The sequence below is a fragment of the Glandiceps talaboti genome, chromosome 14, assembly GCF_964340395.1.
Source record: "Glandiceps talaboti chromosome 14, keGlaTala1.1, whole genome shotgun sequence".
NCBI lineage: Eukaryota > Metazoa > Hemichordata > Enteropneusta > Spengelidae > Glandiceps > Glandiceps talaboti.
The window spans coordinates 694,826-721,239 of NC_135562.1; the positions used below are offsets into that span (position 1 = coordinate 694,826).

At 35.6% G+C, this 26,414-nt stretch overlaps 1 protein-coding gene across 10 annotated transcripts in view; it reads right to left on the reverse strand.

Moving 5' to 3' along the window:
• Nucleotides 1–4,495: 4,495 nt before the first annotated feature.
• Nucleotides 4,496–26,414, reverse strand: part of LOC144446036 (protein 4.1-like) — an 82,688-nt gene continuing 60,769 nt past the window's right edge. For 2 of the 10 annotated variants that reach the window (XM_078135715.1, XM_078135709.1), the window contains exons 9-22: nucleotides 26,176–26,273; nucleotides 25,621–25,790; nucleotides 25,123–25,265; nucleotides 22,573–22,626; nucleotides 20,572–20,625; nucleotides 19,826–19,984; nucleotides 17,392–17,469; nucleotides 16,269–16,424; nucleotides 15,036–15,128; nucleotides 13,971–14,039; nucleotides 11,934–12,215; nucleotides 9,508–9,588; nucleotides 8,672–8,832; nucleotides 4,496–7,495 (exon numbers count right to left, since the gene is read on the reverse strand). In XM_078135715.1, coding sequence (XP_077991841.1) covers nucleotides 8,695–8,832; nucleotides 9,508–9,588; nucleotides 11,934–12,215; nucleotides 13,971–14,039; nucleotides 15,036–15,128; nucleotides 16,269–16,424; nucleotides 17,392–17,469; nucleotides 19,826–19,984; nucleotides 20,572–20,625; nucleotides 22,573–22,626; nucleotides 25,123–25,265; nucleotides 25,621–25,790; nucleotides 26,176–26,273 — 1,575 coding nt within the window. In that variant the 3' untranslated portion in view covers nucleotides 4,496–7,495; nucleotides 8,672–8,694. Of the gene's footprint in view, nucleotides 7,496–8,671; nucleotides 8,833–9,507; nucleotides 9,589–11,918; nucleotides 12,216–13,970; nucleotides 14,040–15,035; nucleotides 15,129–16,268; nucleotides 16,425–17,391; nucleotides 17,470–19,825; nucleotides 19,985–20,571; nucleotides 20,626–22,572; nucleotides 22,627–25,122; nucleotides 25,266–25,620; nucleotides 25,791–26,175; nucleotides 26,274–26,414 lie in introns of all 10 variants that reach the window. The other 8 variants (XM_078135707.1, XM_078135706.1, XM_078135708.1 and 5 more) reach the window with 7 other exon arrangements.

Consider the following 26,414-nt stretch of genomic DNA (forward strand, 5'->3'; position numbering starts at 1 on the left):
ATGCCCTCGTCTTTGCTGTACCAATATGATATATGATGCCCTCATCTTTGCTGTACCAATATGATATATGATGCCCTCATCTTTGCTGTACCAATATGATATATGATGCCCTCATCTTTGCTGTACCAATATGATATATGATGTCCTCATCTTTGCTATACCAATATGATATACGATGCCCTCATCTTTGCTGTACCAAAATAATATATGATGTCCTCATCTTTGCTGTACCAATATGATATATGATACCCTCATATTAGCTATACCAATATGATATATGATGTCCTCATCTTTGCTATACCAATATGATATACGATGCCCTCATCTTTGCTGTACCAATATGATATACGATGCCCTCATCTTTGCTGTACAATATGATATATGATACCATCATCTTTGCTGTACCAATATGATATGTGATGCCCTCATCTTTGCTGTACCAATATGATATATGATACCCTCATCTTTGCTGTACCAATACGATATATGATGTCCTCATCTTTGCTGTACCAAAATAATATATGATGTCCTCATCTTTGCTGTACCAAAATAATATATGATGTCCTCATCTTTGCTGTACCAATACGATATATGATGTCCTCATCTTTGCTGTACCAATATGATATGTGATACCCTCATCTTTGCTGTACTAATATGACGAGTAGTATACAACTAAGATTTCCATACTGCTAACTAAAAGAATGTATTTTCTCATCACTTCTTTATAGCTGAATATGAATGCAAATTACAACTAGATCCCGGATGTGACTGCAGAATCTATCATTTCTACTGTGAGCAGGACGTGAATGATAATCCTTACTATCAAAATGCTGTAGAGTTTTGCGAACACTTTCATCATGGCCTCGCAATCTTGGATACCGCGCAAAAAGACCAGGCTGTTGTCAATTACATCAAAAGTAAAGGTTTGGATGGCAACACTTGTATCTCCAAGTTTGGGTTCTGGATAGGTTTGGATGATATCAATAACGAAGGTGACTATGTCTGGTCATCAGGTGTGGTGCGTCAAGGGTTATGCCCTAATGACTATAGTAACTGGGCAAATGGCGAACCAAATAACGACTCATTACAGAATGTGAACGGACAAGACTCTGTCCAACTATGGTAAGTATATGGATAAGGTATAAACGACAATGAGTGAGACAGACTGAAAATTTACACTAGGATCACATGATGTACATTGGACCAATCAAAACTTTCCACGTCATCTGATCATGTGTTTCTATCACGTAAACAAAGGTAACTGACAGATCAGACACTGAGGGCATAACGTCAATTCCTTGCCAGTATAATATGGATCAAGTCAGTTTTGGTTCAAGACTGGTTGTTCAGTACTATTTAAGTGGCAATTTTAATGAATTAACACTCAGAAATATTTCCATTGTAAGGGCAAAATGACAGATAAAAATGTTTGGTAAATTTTTTGTTTTTATTAAACAACATCTATTACATCTATAGCGATACCAAACGCCATTCACAATTCATGTATGGGCTCCACTAATTCAATAATACAATTTATCTGAGATTCACATGAATTTTGGGGGAAAAAGAATACATAGCATGGAAGCAAACAATATAATGGAAGAAGTCTTGAATTTACAACATTACAACAAAGAATGGTGATTGTCTGCTAAAGGTAACATGGTAGTCACAATAATACCAGAACAATGTACTCATATGCCTTCCTGTATACATGATAATCATAATCATAACATTGGTTTTGCACAGCTTTTCCCACACTATGCTTGTAATGTTCACAATTATAACCCTAGGTGCACCTTACACATCAATGGGTCATTTGACATATAAACCTTGGCACCTTACATATCAATAGGTCAGGTCATTGGGCATACAACCCAAGGCACCTTCAAAGGTCATTGGACATATAACCCTAGGCACCTTCAAAGGTCATTGGACATATAACCCTAGGCACCTTCAAAGGTCATTGGACATATAACCCTAGGCACCTTACATACCAAAAGGTCATTTAAATAACCCTTGCACCTTCAAAGGTCATTGGACATATAACCCTTGGCACCTAACATATCAAAAGGTCATTGGGCATACAACCCTTGGCACCTAATATATCAAAAGGTCATTGGGCATACAACCCTTGGCACCTAATATATCAAAAGGTCATTGGGCATACAACCCTTGGCACCTTCAAAGGTCATTCGACATATAACCCTTGGCACCTTACATATCAAAAGGTTAATGGAGATATAGTTTCTACATGTACCACTATTAAAGTATACATATGGAAACATCTATTCATATATAAAATCATGTCATATCAATAACAAAGCATTTCCATGGGAACAGGTTCCAACCCAACAAAGATGGAAAATGGGATGATGAGTACGAAGATTATCGAAACAAAGGTCTTGTCTGTGAGACACGTGGTAAGTTTGATATTGTCATATTATACATAGGTCTGAAAATAGAGTAACATCACATATAGTATATAGCATAGTGTGCATTATAATATACCTAGTGATAATGCTGTGCCATGATTCGCTAGAATCAGTCACGTGATAGGAAAATAGAATGACTATTTCCCTAGGGAAATAGTTCCATCAACTATTACATGGTCACGTGACCACCGTGAGTTCACAGCAGGTCAAAATGGCAGCTTCTGATGATGTCGTCTGCCACCGCGAGTTCACAGCATGAGGTATATTATAAAACACATATTGCCTGGCCTATATTCGGGCTATAGCACCCGTTCATTACCCCCTCGTGACTGTGAGTTACCAGAATCACATGTGTAATAAACGGGTGCTATAGCCCTCATGGCCAGGCAATATGTGTTCAATATATTACTTATGGTGCTTTCAATAATAATCATGTACATGTATATACATCTGAACGCCAATCTACAATGTACAGTTGTCAAATATATAATTTGGATTTAATAATAGAAAGTCATCTACCTGATTTGATATTCAAATAGATAACACTTGTTAGTTTATATTCCAGTACACAGAACATGCAAGCAAGATAAAGTGTAGTCTAGTAGAGTTGTGAATTTCTACAATGCAGATTATCTAATGACCACCTAGCTAAGATATTAAATACTTCTTTTGTGTTTTCTTCCACAGTGCCTCATTGTAACTACGGAACATATAATATTGATGATGCTCCAATTCTGAACTGTGACTAATGGAAAGCTCTCCAACAGTGATAATACAATTTCATCTAAGAATTAACTCTCCTCTCTCTCTCATACATGTATGTTATAATAACTTGTGAATACATTCACAGTACAATTAGACAGAAAAGTGTTTTGAGTTCTAGTACTATATAATATTTCTTGTTGATTCAAAATTTCTCTTTACCGTAACTGTATAAGTCTTTAGTTATTAAATAAATAACTTATATTGCATCAAAAAGGTTGTCTATCTTCACTGTAACCTTTCTAGAAATAAGTATTTCCCTGTCAAAAAGTACATCTCAGTTTATTTTAAATGACTTGCGTGTGTGAATGCTCTACAATATATTACATCACACAGCATTATTTAACCAATGTCAGATAGGTAAACGTATGTTGTGTGGTATATGTAGTACGCAGAGTGCTGATGTGTCCTTGCACCAAAGGCATATAACCCAATATCAAGGCTGATGTGTCCTTGCACCAAAGGCATATAACCCAATATCAAGGCTGATGTATCCTTGCACCAAAGACATATAACCCAATATTAAGGCTGATGTATAAGGCATACATACAACCCAATATCAAGACTGATGTATCCTTGCACCGAAAACATATAACCCAATATCAAGGCTGATGTATCCTTGCACCAAAGACATATAACCCAATATAAAGGCTGATGTTGAAATATCTTACAAGGCGTGTAAGAACTGCGATCAAAAGGCTTATATAGTTTATCTATTGAAATGTGTGAAAGCCAAGGTTTTATATTCTTGAATTAGTCTATTCATCAGTCATAATTACTAGTATAATGTTTGAAAATTACATGTGTATTCTATCATGCAAAGAAGTGAATGACAGGTCCATTGTTTGATGTCAGTAACAATGGACCTGGCCATTACATATTCAAGATTCATGCATAATAAATGCTTTTGGAATATTTTTTTTTGTATGCAGTCACTGAAATCTGAGCAACATATTTATTCTGTTAGAGTAAATGTTCGAAAGTGTAGTTCCTCTTTCAGAACTGATAGCAAACATGTCATATGTTAGCCAGGGGTCAGACACGATTAGCATAGCTATTTTCTGACTCCTGTTATCCGATCTAGTTTGCTTTTCCTGTGTTTACGTTTGTATTGTACTTATTTTTGATCGGGTAATAAAATATATATCATATCATATCATATCATATCATCATATAGATGTCAGTCTGTGATTTTTTACACTCAAAAGCAGTTTTTGATTTAATTTGAGGTATAACCATTCTTCAGCTCTGAGAGCCAACCTGGAACATAATACAGAACATACACCAACACATGAGAAAGATTAAAATGAGAAAAAATTGCCTTTATTCCTCCATTCACAGATTACAGGTACATTATAGCGTAATAAGCATTCAACTGTTGTACTAGAAAGACTGGTGTACGTCAAATAAAACGCACTCCCAATTAACGCCATCTAAATGGCAACATTACAGTCGGACACTATCTCTGGTCATATACGACTGGCCCCCCACAACACTGAAACGCCCTATATGTGCCTAAAATATGACGCACCTCCACACTGAACTGCTGTATGTGACTAAATTACAGCACTCCTCCACACTTAACCGCCCTAAAAATTAGACTAACATTTGATGCCATTCTTAGAAGTGGATGTGAAGCTAGATTCTGGTGCTTCCGATTTTGCATTCTTTAGAGTTAATAGTAAATTTTAAATACATTAGTCATACAACACAAGATGTGACGGTGCATTTGCATGCACACAATGACAACTCACAGGGTGGTATTTACAATAAGGATTTGTGAACCAGAATCATACATAGAGGGGGGGGGGGGGGGGGGGCTGTCTGCACTGGGTTTACAACAATGATTCTGAATGGGTGTTTTAAATTCAAATGGTGGTATATAACCAATCAGCAGGTAACTTACTAGACTTGTCACTCGGTAATCGTGATGTCATTCTTCACACCCCTATTATTAATAAATGTTGTACCATTTACATATCTGGGATGTTCTATTTTACATCATTACAGGGGTTGTTGTGTCAATGAATCACAAATTGCAAGATTGTTGTTACTCCCAGGCAGAGAATGACCAGAGATACATGCTAGCGCACGGCGACCTTTTTTTTTTTTTTTTTTTTTTTTTTTTTGGTGTGTTAGACGATACAAACTTCTGAATTAAAATTACTATCAAATCCTATCAGTTCTACAACACTACAATTAACAGTCAGATGTCAGTAGGACTACTACACTAACATGATGTGTTATTTGTTTTTTCAAAACTGTCTGGTCAGAGTCATGAAACGGTGTAAATTACTGCCAAAAAATAAAACATTACACTGCACAGTAGAAACTACATGTTTGTTACAAATAAATTCACAGTTAATTTTTGTCAGCCCTTTTTGGGGGTTGAAAGCGGCAGTTTTGGGCTATGCAAAAATCAGGTTAAGATTTCAATCAATTGTGTTCCATCTTTGCCCTGCTATTGAAAAGCACCCTATCCATGGTTCAGTTATAACTATGTAAACTCAATGGAAACAGTAACATTTTCTAATTACCTGGAAAGAGACTGTCAATGTACATCATCTAGCAATGGCTGACAGCATCATGAATATTCATAAGTTTTTTCACTTCACAGTCAATAGAGGGCACTGTTTCTTTGAAATGCCTTTGGCAATAGAGGGCAATGTGTCTGAGAAAGGTCTTTCAATTCTTTACTTTTCTCTCCATAATTTACAATCAACATGAATTTGATATTTGATTCTTGGAACACATGCATACAAATTCAACCTCTTTAAAACAAAGAAATATTCCAATCTGCTTTCTTTATCAACAGAAAATGCATGTACGAATAAATTGCAGGAGAAGACGAGCACTGATTAACTGAATAAATTTCTAACTCTGACATTCTCATAATTCTAAATTTAAATCCTATCTTCTCCCTAAGCATACCTGCTATATTTCATTATTATACAAAAACAAAACAAAGAGTGGCAAAAAATTTGTTACAACAAGGTAATAGGTTAACATAAAAATTGAATACATATACAGTCTATGATGGTCACATATACAAACTATTCAATTCAAAGTCTTGGCTCAACAACTTTTAATTAATTCAAATCACCATAATTCCATAAACAAACAAAAATAAAAAATAAAGGTTACTAAGACAGAATTATTCTTGTAAACAATGAATAAAGTACCTATTTTTAAGCAGTAGTCTTTTTTGTTAAATAAAGATAATACTAAACCAAACTGAAAATACAGCTTTTAAAAGGAAAGACAAACTGGCATTGGTAGTGGGTTGTCCAGTCTCTAATGAAATGTACATGTATCTCACGGCTGCACAATGAAATCAACTACAGTACATGGTTTCCGATTTCTAGTCAAAGGTCATATATGCAACAATTGAGAGGGACGCACATGCTGCAGCAGAAAAAAACGAAAAATTCTCTAGGAAAATATATGAAAACTTGTTGAAATTGTACGGACTCATGAACAAATATCAAAGAGAAAATATGCACAATTTTTTTACTCTTTTAAGAGGTCTCTTACTTGACACAAATGAACTACTGGGTTTCTTTTAACGTTTATCTCTGATTTTTAAAAAAAAAAATGTTTAGTGTCTCACACATACTAGATATAATGAAGTAAGGGGAATCTGGCCTACTTGTCTGTCTGTCTGTCTGTCTGTCTGTCTGTTACAGTTTTTATGTGTCTGCCCTACCAATAGTTTACATTATTAAGTTTACACCACAAATATAATTCCCCAAAAGTGTTCCCGACTACATACACAGTATCTCTATATGCCCCATTATGTACTTTCTGTTTTTCAAAACCCCCAATAAAAGCTTATTGTAATATGCACATAACCATTACCCCAGGGAATACAGACAAAAGTACTGGACAAGCAAACTGCCATTTTTTTGTAACCATACCAAAGACAATGAACAATAAAAATGTGGAATATTTATCTGATCAAGTGATTTTCACTAACGGTGAAAAAAAAGACACTTTTCACTCCAAAACGGAGCTTAATTTCTTGTCATACACACAGACTGGTATGGGTGGATTTTTTTGTCAAAAATCTAATGAGCTTGCTTCCTGCGTATGTATATTTTTTTTTTTTTTTTTCTCTTGTTGTTTGATGATTGTGTAGTAGGAAGAATTAGGTACAACCCAGGAAACCAGGATATCTGCTTGGATTTCTTCTCTCTCTTTCTCTCTATCTAAGCAATAGGAATACAGTACACACTTCAGTGTGTGTAAGGCTGAAGATATAAAACGTTTGTTCAATTATGAAGTGCAACTCTAGGTATTATCTGAAACAGAAAAAGAAAGACAAACTATAAGTTTCAATTTATCCCATTTTAGGCCTGACCATTCCATTAATGTTAGTTTGATCACAGGGAACAAGACAAATAATCAGTTTTGTTATCGCGATTTTCCGGATTTCTAATATTATTTTCTGTATATTTCAAATAAAGTTTCCTCTCACTGTTTTTTCTTTCTATTACCTACCTGATATCAATGTCTTATTGGAGTTTATCAGCTTTGCATTAATTAGTAGCTTACTAATTCAAGAACAAACTCACTAGTTATTTGCCCAATTAGCGCATTAAGCCGTGAGTGTAAACATCCACTGATCCGACTAATGGAGGTAACACGTGTTAAATCCGGAAAATCGCGATAACAAAACTGATTATTTGTCCTGTTCCCTGTGGTTTGATTAACTCTTGATAGCAATTTATGTAAATAGCACCACCAAAATTCATGAGTGTTTTGTACACAGCTCACCACTGAGGGCACTAGTCAAGTCATTCAGTCTTGGGCTTTCTATATACCTTATAGCCTACAACTACCTATACACTTTTTTCTCCGCTTCTCCTTCTTACAAACATTGATATGACGAGAAAGTCCATTTTTTTGAGAACTATCTTTGGGTCTTGCTTATTACATTTTCAGTGTTTAAGTGGCCATATGGATGAGGATTTGATATTTATTTTGGATTTTTAATATATAAAACAATTTTGTTATGGCTTCCTACTTAAAAAGTTTGTCATTGTACGTACAATAACAAAGATTTTGCACATTTATTAATCTTTTACATGTTATTGAGTTTCAAACAAGGACTTGGTCTATGTTGTGTTACATTGATTTTTCAAGTAGGAAGCCATGATAAAATTGTTTTATAAATTAAAAAAACCAAAATCCAATCCTCATCCATATGTCCACTTTAAGAATATCTATCCTTCTAACTTTTGAAATTACTCACAATGGAGAGTTGGGGGAGAAAAAATACTAGGCAAAATTTTCAATTAGGTAAAATTTTCAATTCAATCTCATATCTTGTTCCAATAATCATACTAACAATTATAAAATCTTAGCTTTTTGTTGATTTTCTCAATTAGCCTATAACTGTTCTTGTGTGTTTATAATTTCAAAGTCATTTTTTTGAAGTGCAAAAATTTCTAGCTCATCAGTTGTGATGTACTTACATTTGTAAAATGCTTGTTTTTGGTTAGTTTTCTCCATTAGCCTGTAACTGGTCTTGTGTATATTCCTCTACCACCTCATCACCTTCTTTGTGGACTACTACTTTGGTAACAGTCATGTCAGGATTCAATGCTGTTGCTTCTTGTATCGCATCAGCCAAGGCCTGTAATAAATAAACACACATGTCAACTTATTACAGTGACATAATCTGTACAGGAGGGGGAGGGGGAGGGGGGGGGGCAATATTCTGACTTAATGTTGCTTCTTGTATCGCATCAGCCAAGGCCTGCGGCAAATAAAAAACATGTCAATTTTCAAAATCATCTAAGTAACAGTCTGCGACTGGGAAACACCCCCCCCCCCCCCATATACATGTATTCCATTCTAATGCATTCGTTATGTTATACTTCGTGAAGTACAAATGATTATATCATGTGCTAACAAACTTGTACACATTCAAATAGAAAATACAGAATTATTTTCGGATTGTTTTACATCACAATAATGTGTGTCCATGTCTTTAGGTTTGCACTACTCAATTCAAAATAAACTCAGTTTGCACAGTTATAACTATAGTGTCTTCTCATATTTTCTCCATTGAGCTAGAAAATATGTGCGACTCTGTTTAGGATCACATTAGTGTTATCAGTGGAGCCATATGAATCATTTATTTAGGACCAACTTTTTCTAAAGCTCGGCTGGATAACAGTTTTCCTCGATCCCAAATTGGAACTGTGCCTTCCTCAATCCCAAATTTGAACTGGGCTTTTAACAAAACATATTCTTTGTGCATACTGGGAAAATCTGTCAAGGTTCTCTTTCAACTTACAGTACTAACCTGATCATGATCAATGTTAGCATCACCCTGAATAACTATCTTCTTTTCAACACGTGTTTCTGACACGCCTCCCTTGACAGTCTGCATAAAAACATAACACATAAAATGTATAGACTTATTATACATTCACTGATAACAAATTATGTTTTTTAGAGTAGCTGTATGCTCCTTATGGTTAGTTACATTATGTTAGAGTTTCACAAGTTATGCTTCCATTCAGCAAGTACAAGATAAGTTTGGGCTGAGATTAATGTTATGATAAATGCAAGTCATACAACACAGAGGGCATACACATGTGACCACCCCTCGTCACATGTTACTTCATATTCTTGCTTGGTGCTAGTCAGTCTGACTAACATGATGAATAATACAACACTATCCTATCATGTCAGTAGAAAAAGGCTAAATCTTGACAGGCAAATCAAACAAAGCATGCACAGTTTAGTCAGTTCAATACATTGCTCGTAGAAGGACAGAGTCATCAAAAACACTTAGAAGAACTTCTTGTTTACTTCATAAAAGTGTTTGATAGCACACCTAGAAAACACTGGACTCAGCTCAGTATTAGGTAAAACCTCTAACAATCACTTTATTAACATATGCTGTACTCTAACATCTCTAACCCTAATGTTACTTGGCTCCTTCACTTTGTGGGGTTACTAAACAGACTAGGGTACACGAAATACATTGAGCCACTGTTTGTTAGGCTTGCTATGGTGGGTACTCTAACATCATAAACCCTAATGGAACTTGGCTCCTTCATTTTGTGTGCCTTCCAATACAGGTTAGGGAACAAAATACCGATATATCTAGTGGGCCAAGTGTTCTCCAGTCTTGCTATGGTGGCTACTCTAAAAACCCCTAACCCTACGATTACTTGACTCTTTCAGGTTTATGGATATATAATACAACATAGACATTTGGCTTTGTGTTCCCAATTCAGGTTAACACAGAACTGACATAAAAACAAGGATTGAGAATAAACACAAAAACAGATAAAACTTGGACATTCTCCTACAACTGGCCAATACATTCTAGTAATAGTTAGTAAATCAAATTACATTTATATAAAAAGTTCAAATGAAACTTTTATTACAGTTCACGTGTAATTGATGACAACGTCCTTCCACCTTGTCACCATCAAATTCCTACATTTCATGACATTGTCCCTTTTAGATCATTCCACCTTGTCACCATCAAATTCCTACATTTCATGACAATGTCCCTTTTAGATCATTCAACCTTGCCACCATCAAATTCCTACATTTCATTACAGTATTAATCACAAGCATTTCATGCAAACATTATACAAGTTGTCAATGGTAACTTAAAAGGGTTGCAATATGAGTGAAAACAACATAAAATAAATTCAGTATACCAAGTTCAGTAAACAACAACATCCCTGTGAGTTGCTTCCAGAGCTATATAACACATGATGATTTAGTGAAGAGCAAACCAACCTTAAGTTTATTTCTTAGGAATTGCTTATTTTCATCATCTTTTGGTTGTTACATGTTTCCTAACCTGGTTTGATGTTATTCACAAGAACACACCCAGTCAGACAGTAAAGTCTCTAGGCTAGCAGTTTCCAGGAAATAGTCAATTTGTACAGGTTTATGTAACTATAACACACAGGAATATTGAACACATATTGCCTGGCCATGAGGGCTATAGCACCCGTTTATTACACCCGAGGGACTGTGAGTCATTCTATTTTCCTATCACGTGACTGATTCTAGCGAATCATGGCACAGCATTATCACTAGGTATATTATAAACACACCTATGCAACTATTAGTTTCCAGAATATAGTCAATTTGTACAGGTTTATGAAACTATAACACAATTATTTACTGAACTTGATCAACTGAATATACAAATAACAGACTATATTTCTAGCACACTGCCTTTTTTTTTTACATTTTGTCAGTTGCATATCAAACAAATAGTTAAGAAATTATGCAAACACCTCTGTCATGGTATCAACACCACCACATCTAATGTAATACTCCACTTGCATAACCTCACAGAGGATATGACTATTTGAAAGCAAGGATTTCACCTTTTATGTCAAAACTTTGGACATTTTTTAGTTTCAGTTTTTGAAATATCCTCATTTCTTTATGGACGTTAATAACCTCTATTTCTTATTTCTTTCAATGTAAGTTTACGGCTGTTTAACAAAAACAGGTCTTTTGCAATCGAAAAATTTATGGTGAGGTCACAAGCTCAACTTTTATCTTACACTTCCTGGTTTTAATCATGTAAGTGGGGTATTACTTTTTAAAATCAACTGTATATTATCATTCTCAAGGTTATAATAAACTCTGTGTTTGAAGGGCTGCACACTATTGGAAAGATTTCTGGAACATGATTAAAAAGTTAGAGAAGAATAATAAAAGTGTACCCACTATGTCACTGCTAACCTTGGTAATATGTGTTGTTGTAGTTGTAGTGTGTGTTTCACTCGTAATAGTTTGTGCACTTTGAAGTGTGCCTGGGTCGATGGCGTCTGGCTGGTCGTTGGTTTCATTTGATTCGTATGTGATTGTTTTGGTTTCCGTATGTACAATAGGTACATCTGTTGTTGCCGTGGTATCATCGTCATCACCAGGCTGGTATTTCAAGGCAGCTGTCTTTACAACTGGTGCAGCTTCAAAAGATGGTGTGGCAACCATCTCAACCATTTCTTCTTCTTCAGGTTCGGCCTGCAAAAAATTGAAGGTTTTTTCATTCAGGTCACACACACGTTGTCATGATATAGAACGACCAGAGTATGTAGTCGGTATTTTTTTTGTTGAACCTGGTATACTATTCATTGTGTTATTCTGGTCTCATTGAAGAGTGGTGATGTTATGTCTCTTTGCCTCTAAAAGACTACCATGTATTGATAGTCACAAATGATACTACTACCCTGTCAGGCAAGCTCCTACGCAGCATTATCATAAAGAAAGGGGACCTCCATAAATTCTGGTCCAACTTTCCAAGGTAGCGCTGCCCTCAGTGGGGGCCATGTGACGTTAACTGTATGATATGGCAAAGTGGCCACCATTGAAGGCAGTGGTGGTGTATATCACCGACGTGTAGGAGTTTGCCCTGTCAGGGTGTATGACATAGATATCACTGTCAGGGGATTATACATGAAGTCAAGCTGGAGAGATGAACATATAAGCATGTTATATTATGAAGCCCAATTTAAAGTAATAGGTGGAAATGAAAGGGAAAAATTAGCAAGTAGTTAGCATAATATGTGAACATTAAATCTAAAGCAAGTACCAGTTATATTGCTGGGAGAAAATGGAGAAAAAAGTGTTAGAAGTGAAGCATGGTGTTATTGTTTACATATATAGTATGATGTACCTTACACCAGGAGAGACCATTATAAGGCTAGTTGGATAGTAAAGTTACTGAAGTGATTACTTCATATGACATCGAATACTCTATTGACAGTACTGGTAGTAGCACATTGCACAGTGTAAATGACACCTTATAACCATGATTATCAGAATTTACTTTCTGCTCCAACCCCTTCCTAACTTGAAAGTGGTACAACCTGCTACATGCTGTATTAAATGGCAAGTTTATACCACATACAAGAAGACAAAGGGGGTGAAAGCATGAGAAGTATCCTCACTCCTTCTTAACTTGAGTTTGTATGTACCACTAACAAGGAGAAGAGGGGTGAAACTATGTGAAGCATTCCCAAGTCTTGACTTATCTTGGTACAAGTATATGCTGCACTAAATTCATCTAGATCTGAAAACACTTTTGAATATACTATTTTTTTTTATAAATTAACATACACAGCACCAAGAGAGGTCAAAGGGCAAAGGTTAAAGTGTCAAAGTAGTATTTGATACCTTAATTGTCACCCATTGTTAGTTGACTTTTAAGATCTTAACATGAGCAAAGTATGGGATTTACTGTGAGCATGACATTCAATTTAAAATGAGGTGAAATTTTCACTACTTTCTAATATTATCATCCAGCTCTCAAATTAATAATAAACAGAAAAAACAGAAAAACAGCATAATAATGCCACTTCACTTTTTGAAAAAAAAAAAAAAAACAGCTCAAAATACTTATTATAAATGCATTGTATGATATGTTTACATTCATATTATCTGCAAATTATGAATTTCATCACACTTGCAAAGATACTGATATCAGACTTAAGATAATATTGGTGTAATAGGTCGTAGTTCAAAGAACCAAATATCGGTGTCATAGGTCGAAGTTCAAAATAGATAGTGTTATAGGTAAAAGTTCAAAGAGCCAAATATCGGTGTCATAGGTCAAAGTTCACAGTGCAACAGACTAGATATTGGTGTTAGAGTAAAATGTTCACAGTACTAGTTGCAGCAGAGTTGTGCAATAGTTAGAGACCTGATAAATAGTCAGAAGTTTACCATAGGTCTACCAAAGTGGGAAAGAAGTGGATAAGTATTAGTTGCAAAATTCACCTTCTCCAGAGAATCATCAACAGGAGCCAATTCTTCAGGCTCCTCTCTATTCTGTTCCTCATCTGACTGCTGCAGGCAGAATTAAGAAAATGCAGACATCAACACTTAGCATGCTTTCTGACCATTTCTCTAAATCTCAATCAAAGCAGTCTCAGTTACCCAGACTCTCACCACTTGGGGCTCTACTATGAAACCACCCACACGAGAGTTTGAAGAAACATAATCCAAAGTCGCCCACATCGGATCTCTTTCCCAGAGAAGTTCATGCTGGGAGTACTTCATACTGACTGATCTAGATACTAGTACCTTCATAACAGGTTATCAAATACCTCTTAATTACAACTAACAGGCTTGGTAAGACAGTGGTCTTGTAGAAGAGCCATCAGTGGTGAGTCTGGGTAACCAAGACTACTCAACACAGAGTGTTTTATAACCAACCAATCCCAAGTGATTACTTCTAACACCTAACAGACAGGTGTGTCATGCATTCTGATTGGTTGGTGGAGATCATTACATGGATGATTACTGAGTGGTAAAATGGGTCATGCTTTCTGATTGGTTGAAACAATATGCAAATAGTAGTCTTCAACCAATTAATGACAGTCAATTACATGTGATAGGTTACACTCTGTGTCACTTCAATTCCATTTTAATCTGTTCCCAAATTAAGAAACAGATGTGTATAAATCCTTAGAAATGGTCAGATATGATATGTTAATTATATTGCTGTGAGTACAACTACATATTTGTGGTCAATCCGTGGCACGCTGTGCGTAGTGAGTAAAATGCATTTGGGTGAAATATTGACATCAGGCAAGCAATAACCAGTGGTTAAAATGCTACTATTACGATTAATAGCAACTGGCATGCTAGTCAAGTCAAGTTAGATGTTGTGCTTCATATTGAGGTGTTGCTATAGTAACTACTGAGATGCTGTAAGAGAAAACAAGTAGTGGTTTCACTTCTAATATATGCATGCGTAGAATTATCAACACAATGCTGTAATTAATTGAAGTATATCAACTGATACAGGTCAGGGGGAGGTCAAGGGTCAAAGGTTATCACCTGTGGCGCTTGCGCTGTATCATTGATCTCCACACCATCAACTGTCCTGACAGTGGTGACGACAGTTCTCTTGGTAACAATGACTTGTCCATGCTATAAATAACAACAAAACAACAACAACAAACATCAGATGTACACAACACAACTAATTTCCTGTTCCCACAATGCATTTCTGCCATGCCCAGCACAGAATGTCCCGTTTGTCCTATATTCATAGTATACTGTCCCATCATGCACTTCACCATGAATGCCTAGCCAAACATTATGTTCCATGAAACAATGTCTTGTTAAAATGATTCTCTCTTAGTATTCCTAACAGTGTATCTTTCTAACCAACAAACCTATCCCAACCTTCCTCCCTCCCTCCTTCCCACTCTGACAACTAACTTCATTCTCTGTTGATGACGGGACAAAGCAGCTGGGACAAACTGATGCTCTATGGTACAATGCATTGTGGGTAAGCAGGAAACATAATACAATACAAGACTACACTACATTTTGTATATTTCAGCCACATTCAATATCTACATTATTCTTAAAGATTATGAAAACTAACAAAGTCTGTATGAATTACATTCATATATAAAAGTTTATATCCACTCCTTGAGACTAGCAGTTATAGTTGCAGAATTTGTTTTGACTGTTTAAATCAACAGTAACACAGTTTATGAAACAGAAGTTTAGCACCTAAACTGGTTTTCTTAAAGAAACATGAATGACTGCTCATATGTTAGAAACATAGTTCAATCTTTCTATTATCTGGTACATTTTTTTTTTGTATATAAAATGCACATCTGAACAAATAGCCCACCAGAACATCAGTGATACTCCAGTAGGCCAATCAAATGGGTCACTGCAGCAATGAATGAAATACAACGGAAATCTGTTCCTGTACTCATATCTATCAATTCCTTTATGTTATTTTGGTTCATGTCTAACAGCATATAATATCAAAATCACGTCAACATTCTAGAACAAGAATGAATGTTCATGGACACTGGGTTCATACATAGTAATGAAAATTTGGGATTCTCTTCCAAGATTTTGACTCTGTGAGTAGAAATTTTCATTTCTAAACATTTTATGTGTTTTGTAGGGGTTTTTCTCTATTCTTATAAAACTGTTTTTTGTTCATTGCTGTATATAATATCAAAATCACTTCTTGAAGTGATTTTGTAAGTTTTGTTTTTTCTATTTGTATAAAACTGTTTGTTGATTGATGTAAGGTAATACCTCATCCTTCTGTACATCATCTGGTAGTACAGTCTCACTGGTATTAGTAGTAACAACAGTACTCTCTTCTGGCATCTCTGGAATCTCATAACCAGGGTATTTTACCTCAAAGTGTTCATCATATGGTGGTACACTGACATCACCTTCCTTGTCATGCTGGCGGTAGTAATTGTGACATTTAAGTACTTAGTAAACAAGTCACTTTTATACAGTAATTTATGCTAGAACACTGCAACACAGTTAAACTATATGGTGACAGTATATATATGCACTACATGATAAATCACTTTTATACAGTAAATTTACACTAGAAAACTGCAACACAGTTAAGGATATTTTAATAGTAATAATGAGTCACTTTTATGGTATGAATTTATGCTAAAACACTACAACACACTTAAATATACCTTGTAATTTAACAAACTTTCACTCTCATTGCATGGATTATTTAAGCATCAAGTGATTACTATGTTAATAAAGGATTTATACTACATGAGCTTTATCAACATTTTACTTTCAGATAATGGTGGCAACAAGTATAATTTACTAGCAATGTGTGAATTTTATATATTATGCAAGCATTTGCAACATGTTTGGCATTTTCCTCTTTTTTAAAAAGCTTTCAATACTTGGAGGGGTTTTATAGAAAATGCTTAAATTCTCAATTTTAAGCTATTTTTCCTGAAAAGTACAATTCAAAATTTGAGGGCTCTACTGTCTGTTCATACCGTATTCCTTTTATTACTAAAACAAGTAATCTAAATTTCAGGCCATTACTGCTGAATTCTAACAATTCTGCAGTTTGTTCCTGTAATCATTAAGTTATTTTGACAAGTCTTTTCATTTCTTATTTACTTATTAAGTTCAGGGATGTAGTTAATTTTAAAAATAGCAGGTGAAAGCAGCAAGGTTTATAGCAGCACCGTCATTATGAAACACCCCACCACCAACTTGAAAACCACACTATTGGTTGTCTACATCACCATGGTTATACAGGAGTTAAGAGAAACACCAAGTGAAATGTTAAATCTATGACTATTATGGGTGATTTACTCTATGCTGCTATCAATCCAACATTGTTAGAATTAACAAATGAAAATAAATGAAGGGTTAATATGTTCACCTGCACCCTATCTGGATAATCATCTACTATATATTTCAAAACTCCTACACCATGTACAGGCTGTGTAGAGATAGGAGACTACAGACAAGAAGATAAAAGAAATACATCTATTGTAAATCTGGTTGTAAATGGACACCATACGAAATAACATCAGCTGGAAGTGTGTTTAGACTTTATACTGCCTTCCAGCTATTGCTATTCTGTACACACACACACACAACCAAATTCACAATTGGTGTATTGTAAAACTTGTTAGAAAGGTAAAGACAGTGATATTGTTAAGTTCACCAAAGTTCATCTGGTTTGCACCCAACCAAAATTATGGTACAAAGTAGGGAAATCTATTGAAGTTTTGTCGGATTTACTCCTATGTTACTAAGGTTCCTAACACAAATGATGACATGGAAACCTATTCAAGTGTTGTAGGGTCTGTTGATGTCAGTCTTGGTCCGGGAAAACATCAACAGACCAAACCACACAAGTTTTATCAGATTCCTGATTAGTTTCTGGAGTTTTCTCTATCAACGTATGGATACAAAGTATGGATATCTATGCAAATCGGACCAGATTTCCCATTTGAGGTGTCCGGAAAACTTTAACAAAAACACTGAAAAACGAACTAAAATATGAAGAAAGATACAGAGAAGGAAAAGCACAACCTATATCCTGAAATTATCACGTTTCTAATGAAATATAATTATAGAGGAGAGAGCATAAGAAGCCAAGTGTAATATAAAAGTTAGTAGCAGCACTGGACATAGTACTGTGTTAGATATGTTGTGTTGTTTAGTCCTAATCAGGCTTCTCGTGAAGTCACACGGTAAGCCGTAAGGTAGGAGAGCACATCATATGTTACAGACTACATTGGGCACTTAGTACATTTTTGTATACAAATAAGTTCCAAACACATGATTTTGATGTACAATTTACAAAGACTGAACATGGACATACAGGTATATCTGCTGATACTGTAGTAATATTACAATAAACTTGGTTGGGAAAGAGCATGAATGTATCTCCAATATCGATTTGTACATCAACTCTGAAAACTTGGTAGATAGAGAAAGTGACTTATCTATTCTATAAGTCTCTCGCTAATATACTTGAACAGCAGAATAATTCCTGAAGCAAAAGCATGAAGGTGTGTGTAACTACGATTGATGTGCATAAGGTGTGTGTAACTACGATTGATGTACATAAGGTGTGTGTAACTACGATTGATGTACATAAGGTGTTTTGATGGATTAGGAATTGATGAACTACGATATATATTGCCAAGTCTCACTGCCAGATTTTGTGTCATTCAATTCTCTGTAAGATGTATGTACACCCCAAGTGGAAAAGCTACAAGTGAGTGACTTATCATGTAACAAGTCACTCACTCCTCGCAGCTTTGCCCCTTGGGCACACTTCATGCACCTCACAGAGAGACGAATGTCACAACGTTTGGCAGCGAGTCTATATATTGCCAAGATGTGAGCTTCTAAATAACAATGGGTGAATATGTAAACCAGATCTACATTTAAGCTTTTAATATGATTTATACTGTATGCACATTTATGCAAATTTATACTCAGTGAAACTGAAGAAATTACCAATGCATGTATCCATGAACTAAAACTACTGTAAAGAAATAGATGCAGAAGGTTGATCTAGTCAATTGTTACAACTGCTGAGAAAAAAGCGAGCAGGTGCTGAAATGTGGGAGTGCGTTTCATTTTTACTGAAAATAAGAATGCAGCTTATTAATAATGTGATGTATGATATTGTAAACACATTGCGATGAAGTGCTGAAATAGTAAAGTTGTTTTCTTGTTAGTTTGTGTCAGAGAGAAAGCACAGGACATGATGCTAAATTCTGAATATATCATAATACAGTTGCCTGCACATCAAATATGATTTACATCTAGCCTTGATTTCCTTCTAATATAATTCTGAAATATCAAATTTAAAACCGCTAAATTTTCAAGAAGTAAATTTAACCTGGTTTCTCACAGCTGGTGACCATTCATGTAGTCAGTCAAAGCTAGGGGGTGAAAAGAGAGTCTACTACAGCTCCAGGCTAGATTTTGATTGTCTATCTGATTGCAAGCAAGATAAGAAATGACATTATGGCTATGCAGAGAGTACACCTACACTGCTTTGGTTTGTCTATTTCATTACAAGTGAGATGTCAGGCACAACAAGTGGATGCAGTACTCATTCATTTCGTTGAGAAAGAATAACTCGGCTATATTGTCCATTACATTTAGAATATGCTATGGGACAAATGGGTTCAGCACCCTGTCACCTTGTTGAGATAGAATAACTCGGCTATATAATTGTCTGTTACATTTATAAGTACATGTATGCTAAGAGACGAGAGGCTAAGCACCCTGTCACCTTGTTGAGATAAGAGTACCAATACTACATGAACAAGACATGACATTCTCACCTCATCCTCTTGTGGACGTTCCTCATCAGGCTCTTCTTCACCATCAGGTCCTGTGACACGTGTGACAGTAGTTGTGGTAGTAGTAGTTTGGTAAGAAGTTCCCCTAGGTAGTGGACTTCCATCTTCATCCCGTTCACCTTCATCCTCACCTTCACCAGACTGTTTGAATAGAATAGAAAACACAAAGGAAATCTTTCAGGAATAGAAATGATTAGTCTCCGTTACTCATTATGCTAATGTCTGACATGGCCTCTCTTTTTTATCCCCCTGGAAACCAACTATATACGGGAGGTGTGATTGTTTTGGAGTGCAACTTGCATTGTTGATTATGTTTGTCCATGCACACAGGACAGACACAGCAAGCGTGTTGACATGCAGGACTGGACACAGAATACATACAGCTAAAGCTTCAGAATTTATCACTGCACTGCCATGCTACACAAACAAGATACTTTAGTTCCATTAGTCAGTTTATATTTTCATTTCCACCTTCATCTATACAAACATAACATCATATGAACTTGAACCACATATACACACACAGAAAGACAACAGCCCAGAGTGCAACATGCAGTTGAATACTATTGGATGTATGATTGGGGTAGGTATTGTGGATATGCTGGTACCATTTTGAAAAGGAGAGGAGAGGAGAGAAGGCAGGGTAGCTGGAGAGAGTAGTGTGTGCTCCTTGTAAGGTATGGGTGCAAGTTGCAGAGATGAGACATAGTGAGGAAAGTTTATCGAACCTTGAAAGTGCGACCGGTTTCCCCATCATATTCCCCTTCATCAGATGTAGCATCCTGTTAAACAAGATGGGGTGGTTGGAAAACGAGACAGGAGAGGAAGGAGAAAAAGACGAAGACAAACTAAGAGAGTACTTACAGTACATATAGAAGGTTAGTACAGTACAAGACCAGAATGGGTAAGATGTGGAATGTAACATGTTATGTAGCATACACTATACGACAAGTTGGTCTTTATTTGTTTAAAATATGACATAGTGACACAGCCTGTAACTCTGCATGTACGGTACCATTGACAGTGTAGCCCTCGTAGCCAGTTTTCTGCTCTGTCGAGATACATTGTTAGCTAGTTGTACCGCCTATAGCCCTCCTAGCTAATTTTCTGCGCTGTCGAGATACATCATTAGCTGGTCGTACCTCCTAGCCCTTGTAGCCTGTGTACGAAGTGTATCTTGGCAGTGCAGTAAACAGGCTACGAAGGCTATACAAGGTACAGCCAGTTAACAATGTATCTCAACAGTGCAGAAAACTGGCTATGAGGGCTATAGGAGGTATGACCAGCTAACGATGTATCTCGACAGCAGAATAAACAGGCTATAAGGGCTATAGAAGGTACAACCAGCTAACGATGTAACTCAACAACTCAGTAAACAGGCTATAAACCAAGGTTACCATAACAACAACAAAGTTACAGACTGTGCACCTTTCATAGTACATACAGCTACATATGTCAAAGTGTCACTTATATGAGTAGAATTAACAAAACCTGTTAGTGTTAATATAAAACCATGGATATTGTCAACAGGTGAATTCTGCTTATTGACCTTAGCAGAGTTATACATGAAGCCCTTTCTTTTTCAAAAGTGTAACTTGGCTAATGCTGTACATGATATTTAGTACTAGTATGAGGAGTGTAATAATGATATTAGATTGTAAGATATGTTGTTCAGCCCTATCAGGCTTCTTGAGTGCATTGCACAAATGTTGTATCTTACAGACTATAATGAACTCTCACTAGGTCAGAGTTATCACATACTCATAAACATTAACAGTAGGTTATAGCAGTGATATGAAAATGTCATGAATAGATAAATATAATAATTTTGCAAGAAGTAATCAGATTTATATAAAATCAAGCATTTTGGATATGTTTACTATTCAGCATGCTATCTGGTTTGTTTTTCATGCTAGTAAGAAAGCACACACATCCCAACAATTCAGAGAGCATGATAACATACCATCATACACAAATGTTAAACTATCTGTTATTTTAGGATGAGATGTCAAATGTTAACAATACATGAAATTTTGAAAGAAATCAAGAACATACCACAGATTTCTACAAGACAGGACACAGAGATGACACATAGAAAGAAAAAAACACAAGACAAATAATACATTAGAAACAAAGGGAAAGTATACATTCAATGTAGAGTATGAAAGCAGGCAGATAAACTTTCCGTGGAAAATCTGAAAATCCCCACATGTACGATTCTCAGGTTTTCTCTGTATGGGTGCTTGTCCTTAATTCTATGTTTGTCATTATAATAACTTAATAATGATCAGTCATTTGGTTGCTTAATTTTTTTTAAAGATATGAAAAAAAGTGCATAAGTACATGTTGGTGATACAAATATAATTTTTCAATTCATAATTGTACTCAGCAATTTTTGCTCAGAGATGTGCTCATGGGATTACTATCTGACAATCTGTGACGCGATTTTTTTTCTAATCCTGTCATAGAGATTGTCGACATTTTTTAATTTTGCCAGATGGAAAAATTATAGGCTCAGTCAGGTAATGGTAAACATAGAATTAGGTAAGGCCACCCAAATAGCTATGTGCCAAAAAATGTGTTTGTAGCAACAACTGTGAACAAGATTGATCATGCTTGACGCAATGAAATGATAATAATTGATGAATGGATGGATGGATGGCTGGCTGGGCTGTATTCACAATACATGAACCTGAATTTTTTTGGTTTTCTTGCCCAAGACGACATACCCTAGATCTGCCAGCCTCCTCCTCCTCATCTTCAGAATCAGCACAGGGTACACTCTGAGAGGGGCAGAAAGTTATATATATATATAGAGAGAGAGAGAGAGAGAATACAAAGACACATATATACATAAAACCATGGAGTTTAAAAAAGGACTTCCTTTTGCCAGAAGGAAATGTATATAAATTTATGTTAATGTATGTAAATGTTGTTGATATACATACATGTAAGTAACTTCAAGCTAATTTATGTAAATGTATGTAAATTTATGCATTTAGGCTGTTTTATTTAAAAGTATTTACTGTTAATATGAATGCAAAACATGTCTCTTTCTTAGTGTTTCACATACCATCCAACGTGTGAGACTGCAGATTGGTTTGCAGTACTTCATTTTTGATTACTTCATTTTTCACTTTATGCATTGACACACATTATTATAACACAGTCAGCAAGTACTGTGATTCTACTATAATCCAGATCATTAATTAGGAATTCTAACGTGGCTAGAACTACTTGATAAACAACACATACTGTCTCTACAATAACTCAGTATCAGCAGTTCTCATCACAAAACATCACAAGGCATCACACAATTACTAAGATATGTAACAGTAACATCACAAGGCATCACACAATTACTAAGATACGTAACAGTAACATCACAAGGCATCACACAATTACTAAGATACGTAACAGTAACATCACAAGGCATCACACAATTACTAAGATACGTAACAGTAACATCACAAGGCATCACACAATTACTAAGATACGTAACAGTAACATCACAAGGCATCACACAATTACTAAGATACGTAACAGTAACATCACAAGGCATCACACAATTACTAAGAGTAAGATACGTAACAGTAACATCACAAGACATCACACAATTACTAAGATACGTAACAGTAACATCTCGTGTGTGCTTCAAAGTAAGACTTACACAATACCATGTCAGGTATAAATACATACACAGATTTGTTTGTTTGTTAACTCTATCCTTTAGGAATGGTCATTGTCCAGCTCTACTAGCCATGTATTTACCACACCTCAAAGTATTATATACACTGTCTGGTGTTTCCCTTTTGAAAGAGCAAGATTAACTTTCTGGCATTTGGCAACTCTCTTTTCTATAACTCCTAAAGAAACTGTAAGGTGTGAATAAACTGAGAAATAAAGTGTGAACGGAAAGGATAGATAGGGAAACTAAAATCTAGATATTTATAGGTAACGTAAAAACTAGTCTTTTAGTATTTATTAGATTTGTGTAATTGTGTTGACTTCAAAAATGTATGGGTACTACACAACTCACCCTGTATGTTTACGTCAACTCACCCTGTATGTTTATGTCAACTCACCCTGTATGTTTATGTCTACTCACCCTATATGTTTGTCAACTCACCCTATATGTTTACATCAACTTACCCTGTATGTTTACATCAACTCACCCTGTATGTTTATGTCTACTCACCCTATATGTTTGTCAACTCACCCTATATGTTTACATCAACTTACCCTATATGTTTATGTCAACTTACCCTGTATGTTTATGTCTACTCACCCTATATGTTTGTCAACTCACCCTATATGTTTACATCAACTTACCCTGTATGTTTATGTCAACTCACCCTGTATGTTTATGTCTACTCACCCTATATGTTTGTCAACTCACCCTATATGTTTACATCAACTTACCCTGTATGTTTATGTCTACTCACCCTATATGTTTGTAACTCACCCTATATGTTTACATCAACTTACCCTGTATGTTTATGTCAACTCACCCTGTATGTTTATGTCTACTCACCCTATATGTTTGTCAACTCACCCTATATGTTTACATCAACTTACCCTGTATGTTTATGTCAACTTACCCTGTATGTTTATGTCTACTCACCCTGTATGTTTACATCAACTCACCCTGTATGTTTATGTCAACTCACCCTGTATGTTTGTCAAGTCACCCTGCATGTTTATGTCAACTCACCCTGTATGTTTTATGTCAACTCACCCTATATGTTTTATGTCAACTCACCCTTTATGTTTATGTCAACTCACCCTTTATGTTTATGTCAACTCACCCTATATGTTTATGTCATAGTAATCTCTACTAGCCGACTGTCTCTAACAACAATTTGATTTTGGTATCATCTCAAAGAAATGTGATTACAATCTTATCCTACCATCCCACAACACATTATTGTCACAGTTGTTGTTTTAGTAGATAGATAGCAGTTTTATTGTCTGAACACTGGGGAATGTAATTGAGTTTGGAGTCCTGTTTACTTTGAGTAGTTTCCTGTGTTTGTTGAGACAGGAAACTACTTTCACAGTGTATATCATCCTACTCTTTCAAGAATTATTATGTTTCAAACAACAGAAAGACATGAAAACATGGGATGAACAGGTTTTCCATAGTTACAAAGCCATGTGCATGTTGGTGGCTAAGATCCAACTTTTGTGATTATAATCAGATAGTTAGGGTTATCTATGAGTTACATCACTAGTTATTTCAATACAACAAAAGAAATGGAATTATTTTGAAGACGTACCGGTGCTTCGGGTTCATTAATGCGATCATTATCGGCAAATGGTACTTTATCTGAAGGGGGTGCAGCTGCTTCAAGTGGGATGCTATCATCTCTGTCAATTTTAGTTTCATCAGGTCTTACCGGGTCACGTGGTGCACCATAACCTGTAAGTGAATATCAATACAATGTTGTCGGATACACATACAAATTGGTCAATATCTGTGACATGTTTACTATTTGCCAACATCATTCATAAGTTTTGTACGGTTTATACCACATGGACTGTCATGATTGGGATCTATGATTTATTTATAACATGACTTTTAAGAAAGTCTTCAAATCTAATCATCATCAATCACACTTTAAGTTGTGAACAGCGCCCTCTACCAGTGCTGAGACTCACATCAGTATTGGGACAGAAAAAAAATTATGCTATGCAAGGTTAAGTAATATTGTGAATAGTAGCAAACTAATTTGACAATTCTTATACAACACCCCATAACACACACAAGTACTTACCACCGTCTAAACTATGGAAGCGTTTACTGCTAATACGTTCAAACTGTGGTGCTGGTCGATCAATAAGTGCATTGGTCTGTCTTGTTTGGAACTGGGTACGACCACTGTAACGGAACTTGGATCCCAAATGAAACAATTTTCCTTTTGGTGGAGGTTCTGGCTGTACCAACCTGTCATTTAAAATAAAGAATATATAAATTTACAAACTCATCATTTCTAGAATTTGAGGCCGAAGCTACAACAGATTATATGCTTCCAAGCAACATGAATAATAATGTCTATCTCACTAACTAAAATATCAGTAAGACCTATTCCTGATACAAGTACTAACTTGTATTACTTGTCTACTATGAAAGTCAATTCAGATGTATAGAACAATGTCTTTTCTGGTCAGTTATACAAATCAGATTTATGCTAGGGTGTCTAAACTGATTCCTATCCCTACTCTTAACTCCTCAGTAACTCCCTAGCTTGATAACATTGGTGTGTATATAGTAGTCAGTCCATTGTTCTACACAAACTCTACATCACACAAATTCTGGGTTCTGTACTTACCTGAAAAAGGTATGGTGTTCTACACAGACTTTCCATAGTCTTTTAGCAGCACGGTGATTTGCTAACTTAAATCCAATGGTACTCTCAAACTGTTCAAACTAGACAGAAAGTAGACAAGAAAAAGACATAAATAAGTTTCAGAATGAATCAGTAATTCACTCAAATACATACCTGTCAGCTCTATGTTCTAACCACGGAAGATCACTGTTTACTTGTTGTTTTTTTAAATGTACGGTTGG